Source organism: Mizuhopecten yessoensis, unplaced genomic scaffold (genome assembly GCF_002113885.1).
Source record: "Mizuhopecten yessoensis strain PY_sf001 unplaced genomic scaffold, ASM211388v2 scaffold9987, whole genome shotgun sequence".
Classification (NCBI taxonomy): domain Eukaryota; kingdom Metazoa; phylum Mollusca; class Bivalvia; order Pectinida; family Pectinidae; genus Mizuhopecten; species Mizuhopecten yessoensis.
The window spans coordinates 1,178,396-1,195,786 of NW_018408322.1; the positions used below are offsets into that span (position 1 = coordinate 1,178,396).

Here is a 17,391-nt window from a genome sequence, read left to right on the forward strand (position 1 = left end):
GCACATTAAAGTTGTACTTTGAAATCATTCCCATAGATCTAGACACAATGTTAAATTTTGCCATATAATATGGTTTTCCCAATTAACCCATCATGGTTTTATCAAATGGATAATTATATAGATATTACCAAGAAAAGAGCTACTTATCTAGCTTTGTGCTGAATATTCGTCATTTTTTTTCCTAAATTAAGTCAGGTAGACCATCCAAAATTGAATTAACAAAGAATTCAATGGGGAAAATGACGTAACGTGAAAGACTTATGGCACGTCACTGTATGTATGATTTACCGAAGCCATTTACTATACGTCTCTGTATTTACAAAACAATATCAAACGGAACATTTCTAAACCGTAAGTTGGTGTATAAAACATGCTTACCGCTCGAAATACTTACGATCAAAACAGTTCACTAGAAATCATTCTGAACACTACACTGCTCGACAGTGGAGTCACGCGCAGCGAGATAAACCACCTAGTAATATTCACAAACCTTAAACCATACTTGTCAAATACCCAAACATCGATCATCCACTTTATCACTATATATGTTACCGAAGGCCCAGCCCAGTCAGACTATACGTTCATGTATCCAAATAGTATCAGATGCCATATACTGATAGAGGCATATTAGCGCAATATTTCTAAAACATAATTTGTAAAATAATTTTACAGTAATTGTATAGTAATATTGTCACTCGGAGTCCCAATATTTCGATCGGCCTCCTGGCCTTCTTCAGAAGATCAAGATAGACGATCCACGCACTACTGCCAAAAAAGTAACTATACGCACTGGGAAATGTTTTTTTCTTTCTGGAATGTCTATATATATAGCGTTGATAATTCATTTCTGAAAGGAAAATGATACATTTTGGAACTTTGATGAAAAAAATATATAATCCACAAACGTATTCTGATAGTAATAATTCAGCGGGCAAGACCGACATTCGATTTAAACATATTTTATTGCAAATAAATATTTACAAAAGAATTGGACACAAGTTTTACCAACTTATCAAAGTCCTTTTCTTCATATACATGAGTATAAACAATAACTTGATAAGGTAATTTACGCAATATACATTAATTATGTTTTTATATGGAAATGGAAAATAGAGACGAAGAAAAGAAGGAGAGCGAAACGAAGTAAAGGATAGTAACACAGATAGAGTAGATGAAAAATAGAGTGGAAGAAAAGACGGATAGAGTAATGAAGTAAATGATAGTAACACAGGTAGAGTCGGAGAAAAAAAAGAGTGATAGAGAGAGAAAGATGATCACATTCAGTCAAACCTGTTGCATTTGCTGATATAATTTTGGACAGATTTTGCAATTGAGGTATTTACATTAATGCTGAATTTAGGATCGCCATATAGGAGCAAGTCTAAAGTTAAATCATCACGAACAGGTTGAAGCTCTCTTATTAATAGATTACGATGCTGGGTGTATAAGGGACAGACACAAAGGAAGTGATAAGAGTCTTCACATGGATTACCGCATGCACATTCAGCTGTATTTGATAAATTTGCTCTAAATAGGTCATAGTTAAGGGAGCTCGCACGATTTCTCAAACGGCAATGAAGTATATTTGATTTACGGGAACCCCATACCAGAAAGCATTTATTTTGTGGTTTACCTTTTGATTTTATATTTGATTTAAATGAACTGAGAGAAGCCGAATTCCTTATAGATATATCTAGGTCATTCCACATTTTTGTAGTTGATGGGAAAAAAGAATTGCGCATTGTTTCAAGCCTAAAGTTTGGTTGTCTTAAATGTTGGGAATTTCTTAGGTTATAACGAGAAATATCCCCAATGCTATCTGGTAAGGTGTCACACAAATAATTAGGAGCTGTACCGTTTTTAATTGTAAAGAATAGGGACAATTTTCTGTTTTTCCTTCTATTACTTAGTGGAACCCAGCCAATTTCATTAAATATATGTTCAATTTTTGTGTAAATAGGTAGTCCTGTAACAATTCGTGCAGCATCTATCTGAATATTTTCAAGTTTTGATGAATTTGTCATTCCACAATTGTCCCAGACTTCACATGCATATTCTAATAATGGTCGAATGTACGTTAAATATAGTTTTTCAAGGTTATTTCTACTGAGTAACCATTTCATTTTACGAAGGGTTGCTATATATTTAGCCACTTTTTTGATAAGTTCGTCTACATGTTTATTCCATTTACCGTCGCTACTTAGTATAACTCCAAGGTGTTTGTGGCTATCTGTTAAAAGGATAGAAGTATCGTTAAAAATAAATTGGGGTTGAAAGGGTAGATTTGTATTAGAAACAATCATGATTTCGGTTTTTTTAGGATTGAAAGACATCAGCCAATTTTTAGACCATTTCTCTAGAGTTTTTAGGTCTTTATTTACTTCACTTACAATATTTTCTAGGTTTGGTGATGAGTATGAAAGCGACGTATCGTCAGCAAAAAGACGAGATAATGAGGAGAGTTCGGTTGAAATGTCGTTAATATAAATCAAGAAGAATAAAGGGCCTAACACTGAACCTTGGGGAACACCGGCGTTTATATTTCTTACAGAAGAATGGGAATCGTGAATAAAGACGGATTGCTTACGCTCAAAAAGATAGTTTGTTATCCAATTAAGAAGACTGCCTGAAATACCATGTTGTTGAAGTTTGTATAAAAGCCCTCTATGCCAAACTCGATCGAAGGCCTTTGAAAAATCACAAAAAGTAAAAGCTATATGTTCATAGTTTTCTAATGCTAACATCATAGAATGGTACATTTCAATGAGTTGATGCGTACAAGAATGATTGGGTAAGAATCCAGACTGAAGTTTGTAAATAAGATAATTAGAGTTAAAAAAGTTGTAAATATGTTTATAGACTACACGTTCAAAAATTTTTCCAACACAGCTTAATAATGATATTGGTCTATAATTCGAAGCATTATGAGCGTCGCCAGACTTAAAGATCGGCATGACGTTTGCTAATTTCCATTTATCGGGATATATACCATTGTTTAAGGAGTGATTAAAAATGAGGGAAAGGGGAATGGCAATTTCATTTGCTACAAGTTTTAACATTCGATGACTGATTCCGTCAGGCCCTGTTGCCTTATTTACATCTAGTATGTTAATAATATCAACTATTTCAGAAGGTATAATATGAATTTCGGACAAAAGAGAGTCTGTTCGTTTTTCTAAAATGGGAATAGGTTTGTTTTGGTCTACTTCGGAATGACTGGATACTGAAGAAAAATAGTTATTAAGAAGTTCACATTTATGGTTATTATCATTCGTGAATTCGTTAGCATTGGACATTCGAACCCAGGACCTCAGACTGTTATACTGTCGCTCTAACCGACTGAGCTGCCTGGTCCACGGAGAGTTATGCCCCAGCTGTGCCACAGTTATATCTAAAACAAAATTAAGGGAGCTTTAACTTACTCTTAAAAAACATATTGCGGTGGGACACGACTCCTTAAATTATATTCAGCCTAAGTTCGCCCTTGACGGTCGACCTTGAAGAAGGCCATCTTTCCCCTCCATGGAAAACATTCATTGTATATTATATAGTATTAGATTTCAAAATGTGAAACCACTCATCTTCGGCTGTATTTGAGTCCCTTTTTAGATATTTAAAGAATTATGTATTTATCCAGACATCAGAGATTTATTTTTAATGTTTCTATTGCGAGGAGAGCGCGGGATTAGTAAACCGGAGATTCAAGCCGTGACAAGTCTTTCAACTGCTGGTGGAAACATTAAAAAAATAATTACCTCTGTAACGTATACTATTTGTATCAGCTATATATGTATATTGTATGCACACGCCGAGATAAATGCGAAATGAAAAAAGTTCCATTAAAGTGAGTCAAGTAAATGACAAAGTTCCAATCGTATACCGCACCTAAATTACTTTTTTTTAATTCGCTACCAAGCTGTGTCCATCCCCTAAACTTTGCATAGAAACTTACTTCCGAAAGTTAGCCTTTTGAAGTTGTTCAGTTATCAAATTTCACCTACGGACTCCAATAGATATGCATAGAAACTGATTTCCGGTATAGAATTCTACATTGAAGTTGTTCTCTTTTCAAATTTCACCTTTTTAAATTATATGAAACCAGATCAGATATACCCAACCATGAACACCCCTATCTTTACCCCAAATGGTATTCAAAAACTACTAAAAAATCTTGATAGTTCCAAAGCACCAGGCCCAGACGACCTGAGTCCGAGAGTTTTGAAGGAATTGGCCAGTAAAATTGCCCCTTTTCCCCTACAATCTGACACTGTTCCGCAAGATTGGAAAATCGCCCATATTGCTCCAATATTTCAATGTGATCCTGGGTAGAACTAGAACCTATACGGACTCCAGCTAAGCGGATCAGATATTTTACTTGTAATGCGAACTCTAATGAAAAACCTTATATCAGAAGAAATACACACGTGCGAGTCTTTAGAATGCACGTTCGACTTGAATGCAGATCATTGAACGCTCAATTTATATTTCAAACTGAGCAATAATTAACGTCCTTGTCGCTCTTTTACATTTTACTTTTCGTTTCTTATATTTTCTTGTGTTGCGTAAAATGTATTTACTACGGTTAATGTCGCAAAGAATAATCTTATGACACCTATGTCACATACCGTATAGCATTAATCTCCGGTTGTATTTTGCTATTATTCGTACACATTGAAGAATCAATAGAATTACATATCAGTATTTTGCTCGATTTTAAATTTACGACAAATTAGGTCTAGCTTCGACCTACTTCCACCGAAGAAATACTAATTACAACCCGGTAGACACTATGATAGGCCGGTACAACACAGAAACATTAAACTTTACTTAATTAACAAAAATTCTTAAGCAATTCAACACTCGTACTCATCACTCCCATCGGAACGGATGTAAGCTCAAGTGATTCATAATATGGGAGGAAGCCGAAGAACCCAGACAAATTCGATGTGGTTGAACAAGTCCGTACCTAGCCTGAGTTTCCTCTGGCCCGACACCAAACCTAGACCTTTTGACAGAAAGTTGTCTAGTGTACATCTATCTGAGTCAGTACCGGACACTAACCCACATACAATTTGGCCTTTCCATATCCGACCGAGGAATGGAACTCAAAACGACTTTTAAAGGGTGAGTGCACTTTAACTACTCATTGAGGCAAAGGACTCTTCCGGGATATCCTAGGTTCTTCGGGCTGGTATTAGTATCACCAACCTTAACTGATCAGAGGTGTAACACGGTTAATCACCATCAACGTCTACTTAAATGGTTTGTTTGACATTTTAATGCATTTTTTCCTTCACTTCAACGTCTTTTAAGAAACTCGCAGTGATTTATTGTTTCTTTTCTCTTCGATGTTTTCAGAACTCTGCCACCGGGAGTTTACACGGCCTCGTTCTGATACAGGAAGTAGCAGGTTCCCCGAACTTCCGGTTCCTAAATCGTTGCTTAGTGCACATAAACAGAAGATAAGATCATTGACGTTACCTGTGTATTTAGTGCAAATGAAAAACACGTGCATGCATCAGTGTTCATAATACATGATACTATTTAAATTATCCGTAATTAATTATGGCTACGGGACATATCTTGCCAGGTTTTGGTCAACCTGTGACAAACTTGAAAAGAGCCAAAACAGCTTACCCTATGGATAAGACTAAACTAAGGGAATACGCTGTATTAAATGTCCCAAAGCCAGACGCCAGCGAACTGGGATATATACGAGAAAATGCTCGACAAGTGTGGTCTGCCAAGCCTACACATGCCACATCATACAACTGTCATTATGAAGGGAGACGACTGGACGAGCAGACGAAATCCAGACCAACGTCACCAACAAGAAAAAACAAGCCTCATCCGCCTCTGTAAGTCTTCTTTCACCAGAAAGCATACTGTATTACATCCATCAATTTAATAGTAGTAGCCTGTCACTGTTAAGCAATGCACCTAAATTACAAACACATCAAGATCTATGTTCCCCTGCCACTGTAGTACAACATGTAGATTTGCTAGTTTTATTAGGAATGATATTTACTTTATGAAATTATTAAATCCGAAATGATGTTTTGTGTATGTGTCATTTACTTGAATTCATTTAAGAATTATAAAGTCACAGAATGTTAGGTTGAGTTATTGATTGCCACCAAGACAGTGAAAGTTTTGCAACATAAATTACTGTTTACAAGTGTATATTTGGAACTAATGTTACTTACTTTTTGTCGATAATTTTTTTCCGAATTTGTTGTCCTATGTTGATGAGATGCAATGAATAACTAGAAAATTTATCCTGCAAATCTCATGTTTAGATAATTGTCTTTTTCGTAGAATTTTAAAATTAATAAGTCAATTTTCCCAGAAAACATCAACTGCAAAATTTAACATGGTTGATGTCTATTGGAATGATGCCAAAAGTATCTTTTATGCAGGGAGCAACAGTTGATATCTCAGTAACACAGAAAAAAATGATGTATTAGTATTCTGAATAAATCACAAGCTGTGTGCAAAACTTTATCCATAGGGGAAAAAAACTAAATCAGGAATTTATTGAAAAATAGTAAATTAACATAGTGATTCCAATGAGAAAATAATGTAACATGAAAGACTTATGACATGTTACTGCATAAAAGTCTTACATAATTGTTTACTGCATTGTAAATTATTTCTAGACAAAAATGAAGGTTTTGGTATGACCAATGTGTACAAACAAAATCAACATATAATATTTTTTGCTGCAAACTTAGACATTTTCAATATTAATCTTTGCTTAAAAGTATTTTGCTGATAAACTCCTCTTCAACATTAAAAAAACAAATATTTATAATTTTGTCAAAAATGCAAAAAAAAAGGTGACTATAAGCAGGGACGTATAATATACTGTCCCTGCTATAAGACAGTATGCTTGCATTTGTATATGTGGTGCCTGACAGCGAATTTCTGTAATTATCATTGACACATTGTCTTAATCATTTTATGTGAGGCTTAGACCCCTTTTAAAGATGACAGTTAAGGGTCAGTGACTTTTGTCTATATGTCTTGGAATCAAGAGTAGTGGTTTTCGCAGCAGAAATCTTATATTTCTGTCAATATTTTGTTTGATATAGATCTCCTTGAGTTTTCTCTCTCTTTCTTATTTCTAATTTGCAAACATAGAAGATCATTTATTGGAAGACATGCATCTTTCTTATTTCCCTAATATAGTCACTCAGGATGTTTTTATTTTATGTTTTTTTCGTCTGGATAGATGTAACAATAAAATAATAAAAATAATTAGCAATAGATATTTTTTTATATATATGTGTCATTTCCATGTCATGAAAATTTACAAATGTGGCATAATATTTCAAGTTTGATTGTGTGCTGAAGGGAAATATTTTTTGTCTTGTTAATTGTTTTCGCTTTAACAAAGGTGGTAAAAAAATAAGTTTTTGTTTTATTCTATCTTGGTTACAAATAACTTAGATAGTTATTGATTTTAGACAATATTTTATTGGTGAATTTTGTCACTGCCATATATATTATCCTTTATCAGTTTAATTACATTATAATCATATCTCATGCTTATGCAGCACTTGATTTAAAAGTTACAGCTTTTGAACATGAAGCTGGAACACACATATAAGAACACTTTTAACTTAGAGTCATTTCGAGGTCACAACATTTAAGAAGTGTATATATTTTAAAAGGCCTACATTACATGTTAAAATTTGTATCAAAGAATCCATCAATTTAAATTTAAAGCCACACAATGAAGGTTTTCAGATAATGAAATTGATTCAAATGAAAGACATAAAGAAAACATTTAAATTCCTACTTCGTCTGCAGATATTGCTTCTATTGTTAGGCTACCTTTCCAAGGCATGGTCTATTTTAAAGCCGACTCCGCTTTTATCATTTTCTATAAAAGACATGACATTATATTAATATACTGTACTCTGAATTAAATTCAAACACAACAGAGCTGCATGTATTATCTGCCAAAGAAATTTTAAGAAAAGAAAACATTGACAATTGGCATTGAACATAATGTGGCAATATGTGGTTGAGTGAAGAGAAAAATGGATTTTTTGAAAAATTATAAGTGGATGCACAGCACAATTGGCAGTGACTTAGACTATACTTAACTCAAGGTTCTGCTGCTGTGTTGGGATGAACATGCATTGTAACAAGTGTTCTTAAGATTCTTAAGTTACCTTGGGTCTGAATTTTTCCTCAGTCCTTGCCACCTGCCTTTATAGAGTGGAATATATAGGATCTTATAACATGAGTTTCCATTTCATATGAGATTTATGAAGCGAATCTAAAAAAAAATCAATATAGCGAGCCTCTGGCTAGCTAAAATGAAAAATTTGTAACGAGTTTCATAAATTTCATTACTGTTGAAAAATATCACAAGCATCTCCTACTCGTAAAATATATATATATGTGATTTTGTTTAATGCATGGTCAAACTATATGCATTCTGTCTCACATATATATTTCTAATTGAGTAATAAGCTATCAGCACATATCATTGAGTGAAAGCTCATCCTCAATACTCCAGGGGTAACACCCACTTTCACACTCTGCAGCCCTGGAAAAAGTCACAGGAAAATTAAAGGCTCAGTGTACCCCACCATGTGGAACTCCAACAGAGTTAGAGTGAACGTAACCCCGGGAGTATCGAGGATGGTCAATGTTGAGGTCTATAAGCTTTTCCATGTGCAGGTTCTACAACTAGTATCAAGGGTGCTTACAAATGCCTGTATTTGAAATGAAATAAAAAGAATAAATAGTTAGACAGAAACCTCCTTTGGAAAGTTTACCATATCAGCACTGCATAATTTTCTAAAAAAAAGGGGGAGGGGAGAGAAAATCCTTGAAAAATGGTACATTTTATAGAAGATTTTTTAACTTCAAAACATTGACCTTCTAATAAAAATCTCCATATGATTTCAGCTGATACAATGTTTATTTTTTTAACTTTCAGAGTGTTTTTGACAAACAGACTTCATTATATTGATGGCATGCAGAACCCTGATGCTACATTAGGAAAGGGTGTCTATAGAGGTAGGAAGCTTAATTCTCGTTTTAACTATTATAATGAAACAAAATTTGGATTATTGATACATTGTTTACATGATAAAATGTTCAGCTTTTATCAATGAACAATTAATACTTCTTCATCTGTATTATGATACTGTACATATATACCTGGTAATACATTTATCCACACATATATACCATTTGCATAATTGTAATTTTACAAGTGTAGTAATTAGGTCAAGAAAGTAAGTAAAAAGTATTAAGAGCTCATCTCATAGATCGATTCCTGAATAAAGCTAAGTTTGGAAAGGATTTTATAAGGAGACAAAATTTTAAAGATGGAAAAAAATATATACGAGAATGCGTAAATATGAAAGAATAAAGGAGAAACTCCATTGTCCTTCAAAGCTTTTGAAGAAAACTATTATTTTATGGATGTCGGGATCAAATTCATAATGTATGATATAATATATTGTATACGTAAAAGTCATATTTTGCATATATCTCCAGTGGGCACACAGTACTGTATTTATCCGTTAATAAGCCCATGTCTGGTAATTAGCCCACCATATTTATTGCAGGTCAGTAGATCTAGAAATGCTAACTAATGTTATTTCATTATCCTGCAATAGACCCATGTCTGGTAATAAGCCCACCCATATTCATTGCAATTCAGCAGAAATGCCAACATATTCCATTTCCTATTGCACTAGTCCTGTACAAAGCCCATCCCCTGCTTTGAATCAATGATTGAAGTGTTGGCTCAATTCCTGGGTTCATTGCAGGATATGCTTATGGATAAACCCAAAGTAAAGTTTATTATGCAAAATACTTCTGAAGTTGTGAAATATTCAATTTTTATTTAATTTGCATATTTAAGTGTATATGTAAATTCAGCCAGGGTCATTTAAATCAATATGTGTTTTCTAATATTAAATCGAAATTCAACAAACATTATGCAATAGACTTTTTAACCAACTAATCTTTTATTAGCTTCAAATAATGAAGGATTTTGCTGAAAAAAGGAGTTCAAGTGTCTATTTTCACTAATCTTTTAATGTATGTTTTTTTCCCAGTGGATGGTGTTGTACCGGACAATGAATACGTTAGGAGAAAGCTAATCCGGGAAAAATACATCCCTCGTCCTCACACGGCAGCCATTAATCAATATGCTAATGATGTAAGTCGGAAATTGTTTATGTGTCGGAACAACACACTGGTTTTATGATATACACAGCTATATATTCAATCAAACCATTTAACGTCCCATATGGGAATCGAACCCAGACCGCCTTGATGTTAGGCGAATGCGTTATTCACTGCGCCACCCAACCACCCATATACATGTATATATAGATATACGTTTATTGATTATATAGATTATAGAATATATAGATTTCAGAATGATTGAAAACACAAAAATGTCCACATGCAAGAATAATACCATTCCTACTGTACCATTTTATTATCCTTTTTTTTCTGTTTTCTCATCAGGGTATGAAGGATATTTTCCCTGCCACCGAAGCACAGGCCGCTAGCGCTTGGCTGAAAATTGCCGATGATAAAGGTAACATTAGGAACATTTATGCCTGATTCCATTATCACAAATTTTACAAGGTGTACATTTTGAAAACTCTCTGAAATTTACAGAAATTTTTGTGATTTTTTTTATATCAATTGAAAATATTTTGAACACCTCTACATAAAGTTGTAGTTTTGAATTTCGATAATTTTTTAAAGTATCTTATATGAAACATTTAATTTTTGTATTGAATTGCTATTAAGCTGACAAGACTTTGAACAATTTGATCAATAATAATGTATAGCATAATATTTCTACATAGAAACTGACCAGTTGAGAAAGAGATCAGAAGAAGTGATAAACTGCAATATCAAATGAGCCTTGATTTTGTTGGAAAATTCCATAATGACAATTAGTTAAAGATTATTAATTATCTGTGATGCTACGTCTATTTGTTTATTGCTCCTGCAGATAAATTCCAGCTGATGAATATGATGCAAGATGAACGAACAAAGGCATTTAGAGAACAAAACAGGAAATTACAACCACCTGTAAGTAGTAATGGAGTACAAGCTCATACTTACACACTCCTATAAATTACATATCGTTTTTATATGTCCGTTGAAAGACAGGATATATACCAGTTTATGTTATCATGTGATACACCCCCATGCTGCAGACACACAATAGTCAAACATGATAAGTTATCCTTATCAAAATATTTCCTTGTAACTTTTTATTTGGTCTACACCCCCATGCTACAGACCTATAATTCCTAGTCAGACACCTACTATTCAAGCGTGGTCTTATAATGCAAGTGGTCCTTTTACAGAGGTTAATCTCCTTGTAACTTCCTTTTTGGTCTACACCCCATGCTGCTGACATATTGCTAATAGTCAGACACTCACTATTCAAGCATGGTCTTACAATGCAAGTGGTCCTTATCCAAAGGTTTTAGTGTAACTTTCTGTTTGTCCAGGCCCCAGTGCTGGAGAGATCCAGAACAGACATGCCCTCCCTTCACAGGTGGATGAAAATGGCCGGCGTTGAAGGTAAGGCACTGTATAATTACTCCTTCGTGTTATCAGCTTAGTACATTGTGTTTCTACTATGACATTTACTCACACATCAGTATATTGACAAGTACACTGTGTAATATACTGGTTGACACCAAATACATAAGGAAGCTGATTTTGTGTCTACATAGGTAAATGAAATAGTGGGTTATCCAATACAATTGTGAATGTATTAAGAGGGTTTCCTCAGAACCTTTGCAAATATTTCTTTATTTAAAAAATATTAAGCTTAATGATTATTTTTGCAAAATGGATGAAGTTCTGAACTTCATATAAATACCAGAAGTGAAAGCAAATTCTAAAGATCAGTGCTAATTTATAAAAAGAGTTTCAGACAATGATCTGTAGCAGTGTTTAAGTTAAACATATCACTTTTCATAATGTTTTATTTGATTAATGGACAAGACAAAAGGTATGGTTATGGATGTATATAATGACAGTGACATTTTGAGGCAAGTTAAAAACTGAGAACCTTGAATTTGAAAGTAGATCTGGTGAACTTAACAAAATCATGTACACTGAAGTTGATACTATTTGACATTGTTGCCAAACTTACCAGGCTAAGTAAAATATGTAGTTTTGCATGTCGACAAAAGTATGTTCTTTCAATTTTAACTTGTATACTTTTTTTCCCCATCATACTATTGACTTATTGGATGTACATGTGACAACTTTAGTTTTCAACATAGTAAAGGTTGTTTATTTTTAGTATGTATGATAAGGGATGATGTAAAATAGTTTGGTTGTATCATACCTTAGTGCCCGGTCGCCTTCCCTAGTCAGACTGGGTACCTGTAAGTACCTCTGATTCTGCGTTCAGGGATACCATAACTATTTGGCGTGCTCATTTTGTTGATTTAGAAATACTGTATTGACTGATGTACGTGTTATTTGTATATAGTCTTTTCAGTAGTTTATATTTATTGCATGCATTTATGAAGATCATTCAAATAACTTGTATGGTACGTGTTATAAATGGTTCGTTGTTCATCAGATGTCGACCCTGTTAAAATTTGATCCCAATTACTATCCACGATACTTTAACCCATTCACCCCTAAAGTCACATTTGAACCTTACCAAAACAAAGACTGGGCAAGTCCAGTTTACAACTGTAGGGGTGAATGTTCAATGAAGTTATACACGGTGTGTCCAGATTCAACACCATTTTATACAAATTTGATCAAATAACTACATGGGGACCGTAGAAGTCAATTGACCTAGTGTAAAAAAATATATTTTAACTTTCCATACAGTTGAAATTATTCAAATGAATCAAAATATTTAGCACCATAGTTTTAGCGAGATTGTTCAAAGTTGTCCCATCATAATCATTTTCCATGCTCTCAACAACTTTCTAACTCATTTGCATTTCTTACCTCCGAACAGTTGCATTTATGCACCTGATCTGACTATGTATGTGTGTGTGTGAAAAATGTGTTGTTAAGTATACATATGTGTGTACTGTTAAAAGTTTTTGATCTGGTACAATGTCCTTGTCCTCATTTACCAAAATGTTCACAGTGTTGTTATATAGAGGGGGTAACTCTGTATCACCCTGAGACTCCCATATCACCCTGAGACTCCCATATCACCCTGAGACTCCCATATCACCCTGAGACTCCCATATCAGCCCGGCCACAGGGCTGATACGGAGTAGGATATAGAAATGGTCATATTGGTAACCTTTTTATCATAAACTGCTCTATTACATAAAATTATTAGCAATAACAAATAAACACTGAAAAATGTATATTTCATGGGCTTAACTTTAACCACATTCTTCCTTAAATAAAACACAATGAATAGAATGGCAACAACAGATAGATAAGCAGTTTGTGCACAGCCAGTTTGAGGTGTGATTTTTTCTGAAATGTGTTGAAATGGAAGTTAAACAGATATGTCACTTGCCGGGCAGATATGGGTTGATCCAGAGGGTACAGCCTATGCACAGCTAACAGTTTCATGCAAACATGCAAAACAACTCATATCACAGACAGTAATATGATGATTAATCTTATATGAATTTCTGTGTGTATCTGCATGTGATTTTTCCCAAATATCTGTGTGTTTAAAATGAAAACATTAAGTCTTTGTAACATGTGTTCGTTTAATCAAACCGTTGTATTAGTTTATTGTATACATTTTCTTGTGTACGGAAATTGTAGATCATATTGTAATGGGTATCCCTGTCGTTGGTTTCAGTAAAATCGTTTCAAGTCTATACAATGTTTAAGTTTCTTTGCTAAACTAAAAGATAGTAATATCATCTTATTTATATATAATACCGTAGATGTATAGGGTGAAAAGGTCAAATGACTTAGGTATATTGTATATATCAAACTTGGATTATACATGAGATTTTGATTATTACAAAATCTGTTTTTAGAATTTCAGTTGGTCTTGCTTTTTTCTTTAAAAGAGGAGGCATTATATAGAAAAAACAATATAAATCTTAGCTGATCATATAATTATATATATTATACCGGCCCCTACAGAGCTAAGGTAATAAGGAAATATTGGGCAGTGTAGCAGTTCTCCTCACTATAAATCCTTTTAACTAGAAGCATTTATTATATATATATAAGATTGTAGTGCAGACATATATACAAAAAATACCAGTGGTCAAGATAAAAGGTCAGAGTCTTTCTTAAAAAAACATTGATGTTAACCAATAACTTTTGAAGGTCATTGGTCAAGGTCAAATATTAAAGTCATAGATAATGGTGTAGTGGTTTCCAGTTCTGGAACTATTTTAAAGCTGAATGTACCCATTTTGGGTAATTAAATTTCAATTCAGAATTATTTCCATATTTTTTTTTTAACTTTTGGAGATTGACTTAGTGCTAATGTTACTCATGCCTGATATACATGTACATGTAGTAACATTCTTGTTCATTCATTTTTGAGCTTATTTCATGTAAAATTCAATGAAGCAATCTGAATTAAGTCATTGATAATTAGTTACAAGCCATTTTCATTATCTAACACTATAATAGTTCAATGCAAGTTAACCCATTCACCCCTAAAGTCACATTTGAACCTTACCAAATCAAAGACTGGGCAAGTCCAGTTGAAATATGTAGGGGTGAATGAGTTAACATTAATAACCCATATAGAGGATTGTTGAAGACCTGCCTTTGTGAAGGATTTCTTACATCCTTAGATTTAGGTTTGAAAATAATCTTCATTAGAGAAAATCAAATTTCCTTTGAGTTTAATTATTTTATTTATTTGAACTGATGCATAATGTGATTTTTAATATATAAGAATGCATGCATAACAATTAAAAAGATGTTCTATTGGGTTAATATCACTGATCAGCAGGTGCATGTGTGTGCAGTTGTTCTTTTTATTGTTAAATGATGACATGTTGGGGAGATCATGGTTTTACTAAATGTGGAAGGGAATCAAATATTTTTAATATATTTTCTTTACAATGAGCCTGTACCTATTGAGTTTTTGTGCATGATTATAAGGATCCTTGTCCCACAGCCTGCAAAACACTAGAGAAATCCACTGAAAGTTTTCGTACAAAATTATATTAGTAATTTAAATCTCCCTGTTATTTTTTGTTTATATATAAGTGTACTGGATCTGGGTCAGTGTACTATCATTGATCAGGTAGCTCAGTTGGTTAACTCATTCACCCCTGAAGACTCATTTGAACTCTTCAGATTTGAAGGTTGGAAAAGTTCATTATGAAATGTCAGGGGTGAATAAGTTAAAACAACAGCATAATGATCGGAGGTCCAGGGTCCAAATCCTGGCCTGGCCCTATTGCATTTTTATACTTCAAACTTTTAAATGTCTCAGTTTGGTATTTTTTTGTTTCTATCATTTCCATTATTTTTTTGTTATAAAAGTTCCGTAAGGTATGGTTTTCCTTTTAAACAGGTTTATCAAAACCATAGTTGCATGCATTTTGGCAGTGGTACTGGGATCCTTTATGCAGGGGTTTGCCAGTGTTGTGTGCAAGGCTGATTCTACTGTGTATAATGGATTTTTAACTGGTCAATATCAGATATCAATAACAGTCACATCCTCATTCAAACATGGCTGGCATCATATGAGCTCACTAAGGCAACTTGAGTAATATTTATTCATGACTTGATATTGATTGTCGATTATTGACTGTTAATATAGAAGCTCATTCAGTTATTTCATGTATATCACATGCCTGCTTAGTTCTTACAACCTGGACAACTAAACCTCATTCACCCCTGAAATTTCATAATGAACTATTCAAATCTTTGAATTGGAAGAGTTCAAATGTATCATCAGAGGTGAATGAGTTAATAAATACACCAGTGCAAGGTTCAGTCCAGCCAACAATAAGTAAAAGCACATAAATATATTGAAACATTTCTTGACTCATATTTTATAGCATGATTAGAAGTCTATTTTATCTCTTCCAGAAAGCACTGATTTAAATCGCGTTCTTCAGTCCATCCGCACCAACCCTGATCACCAGTTATCTTCACGAGTCGGCTCTGCTGCAGGGTCCATGAAACAGAGACGCAACATTGACATTGACGCCATGGCGCGCATTCGATTTGTGCCCAAGGCAAGTCGTGGAGAGTTCCTGATGCATCCTGATTGGCCCCCTAACATTCCCCATCATCATGTGCCTTGAGTGACCCTGAGTGACCCCGAGTGACATTTTGAATGACCAATGAGTGACCAAGTGTCTGGGACTCATCATGTGTGGTAGATTGTGCCTATAGAAGCTAGTATTATACAAATTTAGGACTGACATTTGAATTTACCACGACTGAACATGATAATTTACAAGGACTGCCTTATTTTGTTGTCTGTAAGAAATCTGTCATTTTTTTTACTCATTCACCCCTAAAGAAACATTTGAACTCTTCCAATCCAAAGTTTGGAATAGCTCATTATGAAATTCCAGGGGTGAATGAGTAAAGAATCATTTACTTCCATTATTGATGAAAACCTATACATGCATGTATACTGCATATTTGTTAATTTACGATCCTTTAACCAGACTTATGAGCCTTATTTGTACGTTGGTATGTTGTTTATTTTTAATTTTGATTTAGATTAGAATCTTCAAAACACCTTAAAGCAGGGTTGCTCCATATGATATAACTTACTGTTAAAAACTCAGTTTTTATGTATATGTATTGAAGTATTGTAGCAAATCAGTATTACTGTAGCTAATTGACAGTCATTTTAAATGTCCAATACATTTCTTACTGCTCTTTGCCGAATTGACAATGCATTCAATTTCAAGATATATTCCACAATCACCCAATACTTCCTAGTAATTAAAAAGAAAAAACTGCTTTAAAGGTATATATATTTCAAGGTATATTTTCTACAATCACCAAATATTTCCTAGAAATTAAAAAAAAATAGAAATTATTATTGCTTTTAACATTTGTATTCAAAAGGTATTTATATTCAAGATATATTTTCTACAATCACCAAATATTTCCTAGATATTTATTATTATTTACAAAACAAAGATTATATATTATTATGGCTTTTAAAATTTCATAGATTTCTTTTACATTATAAATGGATATCAATATATTAAGATAAATATATGATGTACAACTATTGATATAAAATGGTAATGTTTTTACCAGAATGGTATATAGCATCTTCTAGTCTCCCTTTAACTATAAACACATGTACATAGATTTGTTATTGAAATATATGACACTGGTCCTATGTCTTATATTCGTCTGTCAGTGACACAATTGAAGGGACCTCTAGATTTGCCCTCCTTCCATCAGTTAGCTAGTCCGCTT

At 33.6% G+C, this 17,391-nt stretch overlaps 1 protein-coding gene across 1 annotated transcript; it reads left to right on the forward strand.

Annotated features, from left to right (window-relative positions):
• The first annotated feature begins 4,775 nt into the window (after window positions 1-4,775).
• LOC110459273 lies at window positions 4,776-17,110 on the forward strand. The gene is made up of 8 exons (XM_021511454.1): window positions 4,776-5,124; window positions 5,359-5,858; window positions 8,960-9,039; window positions 10,092-10,195; window positions 10,510-10,582; window positions 11,009-11,088; window positions 11,517-11,589; window positions 16,030-17,110. Exons 2-8 carry the CDS (start codon window positions 5,566-5,568, stop codon window positions 16,245-16,247), a joined length of 921 nt encoding a protein of 306 aa, XP_021367129.1. The 5' UTR covers window positions 4,776-5,124; window positions 5,359-5,565; the 3' UTR covers window positions 16,248-17,110.
• The last annotated feature ends 281 nt before the right edge of the window (window positions 17,111-17,391 follow it).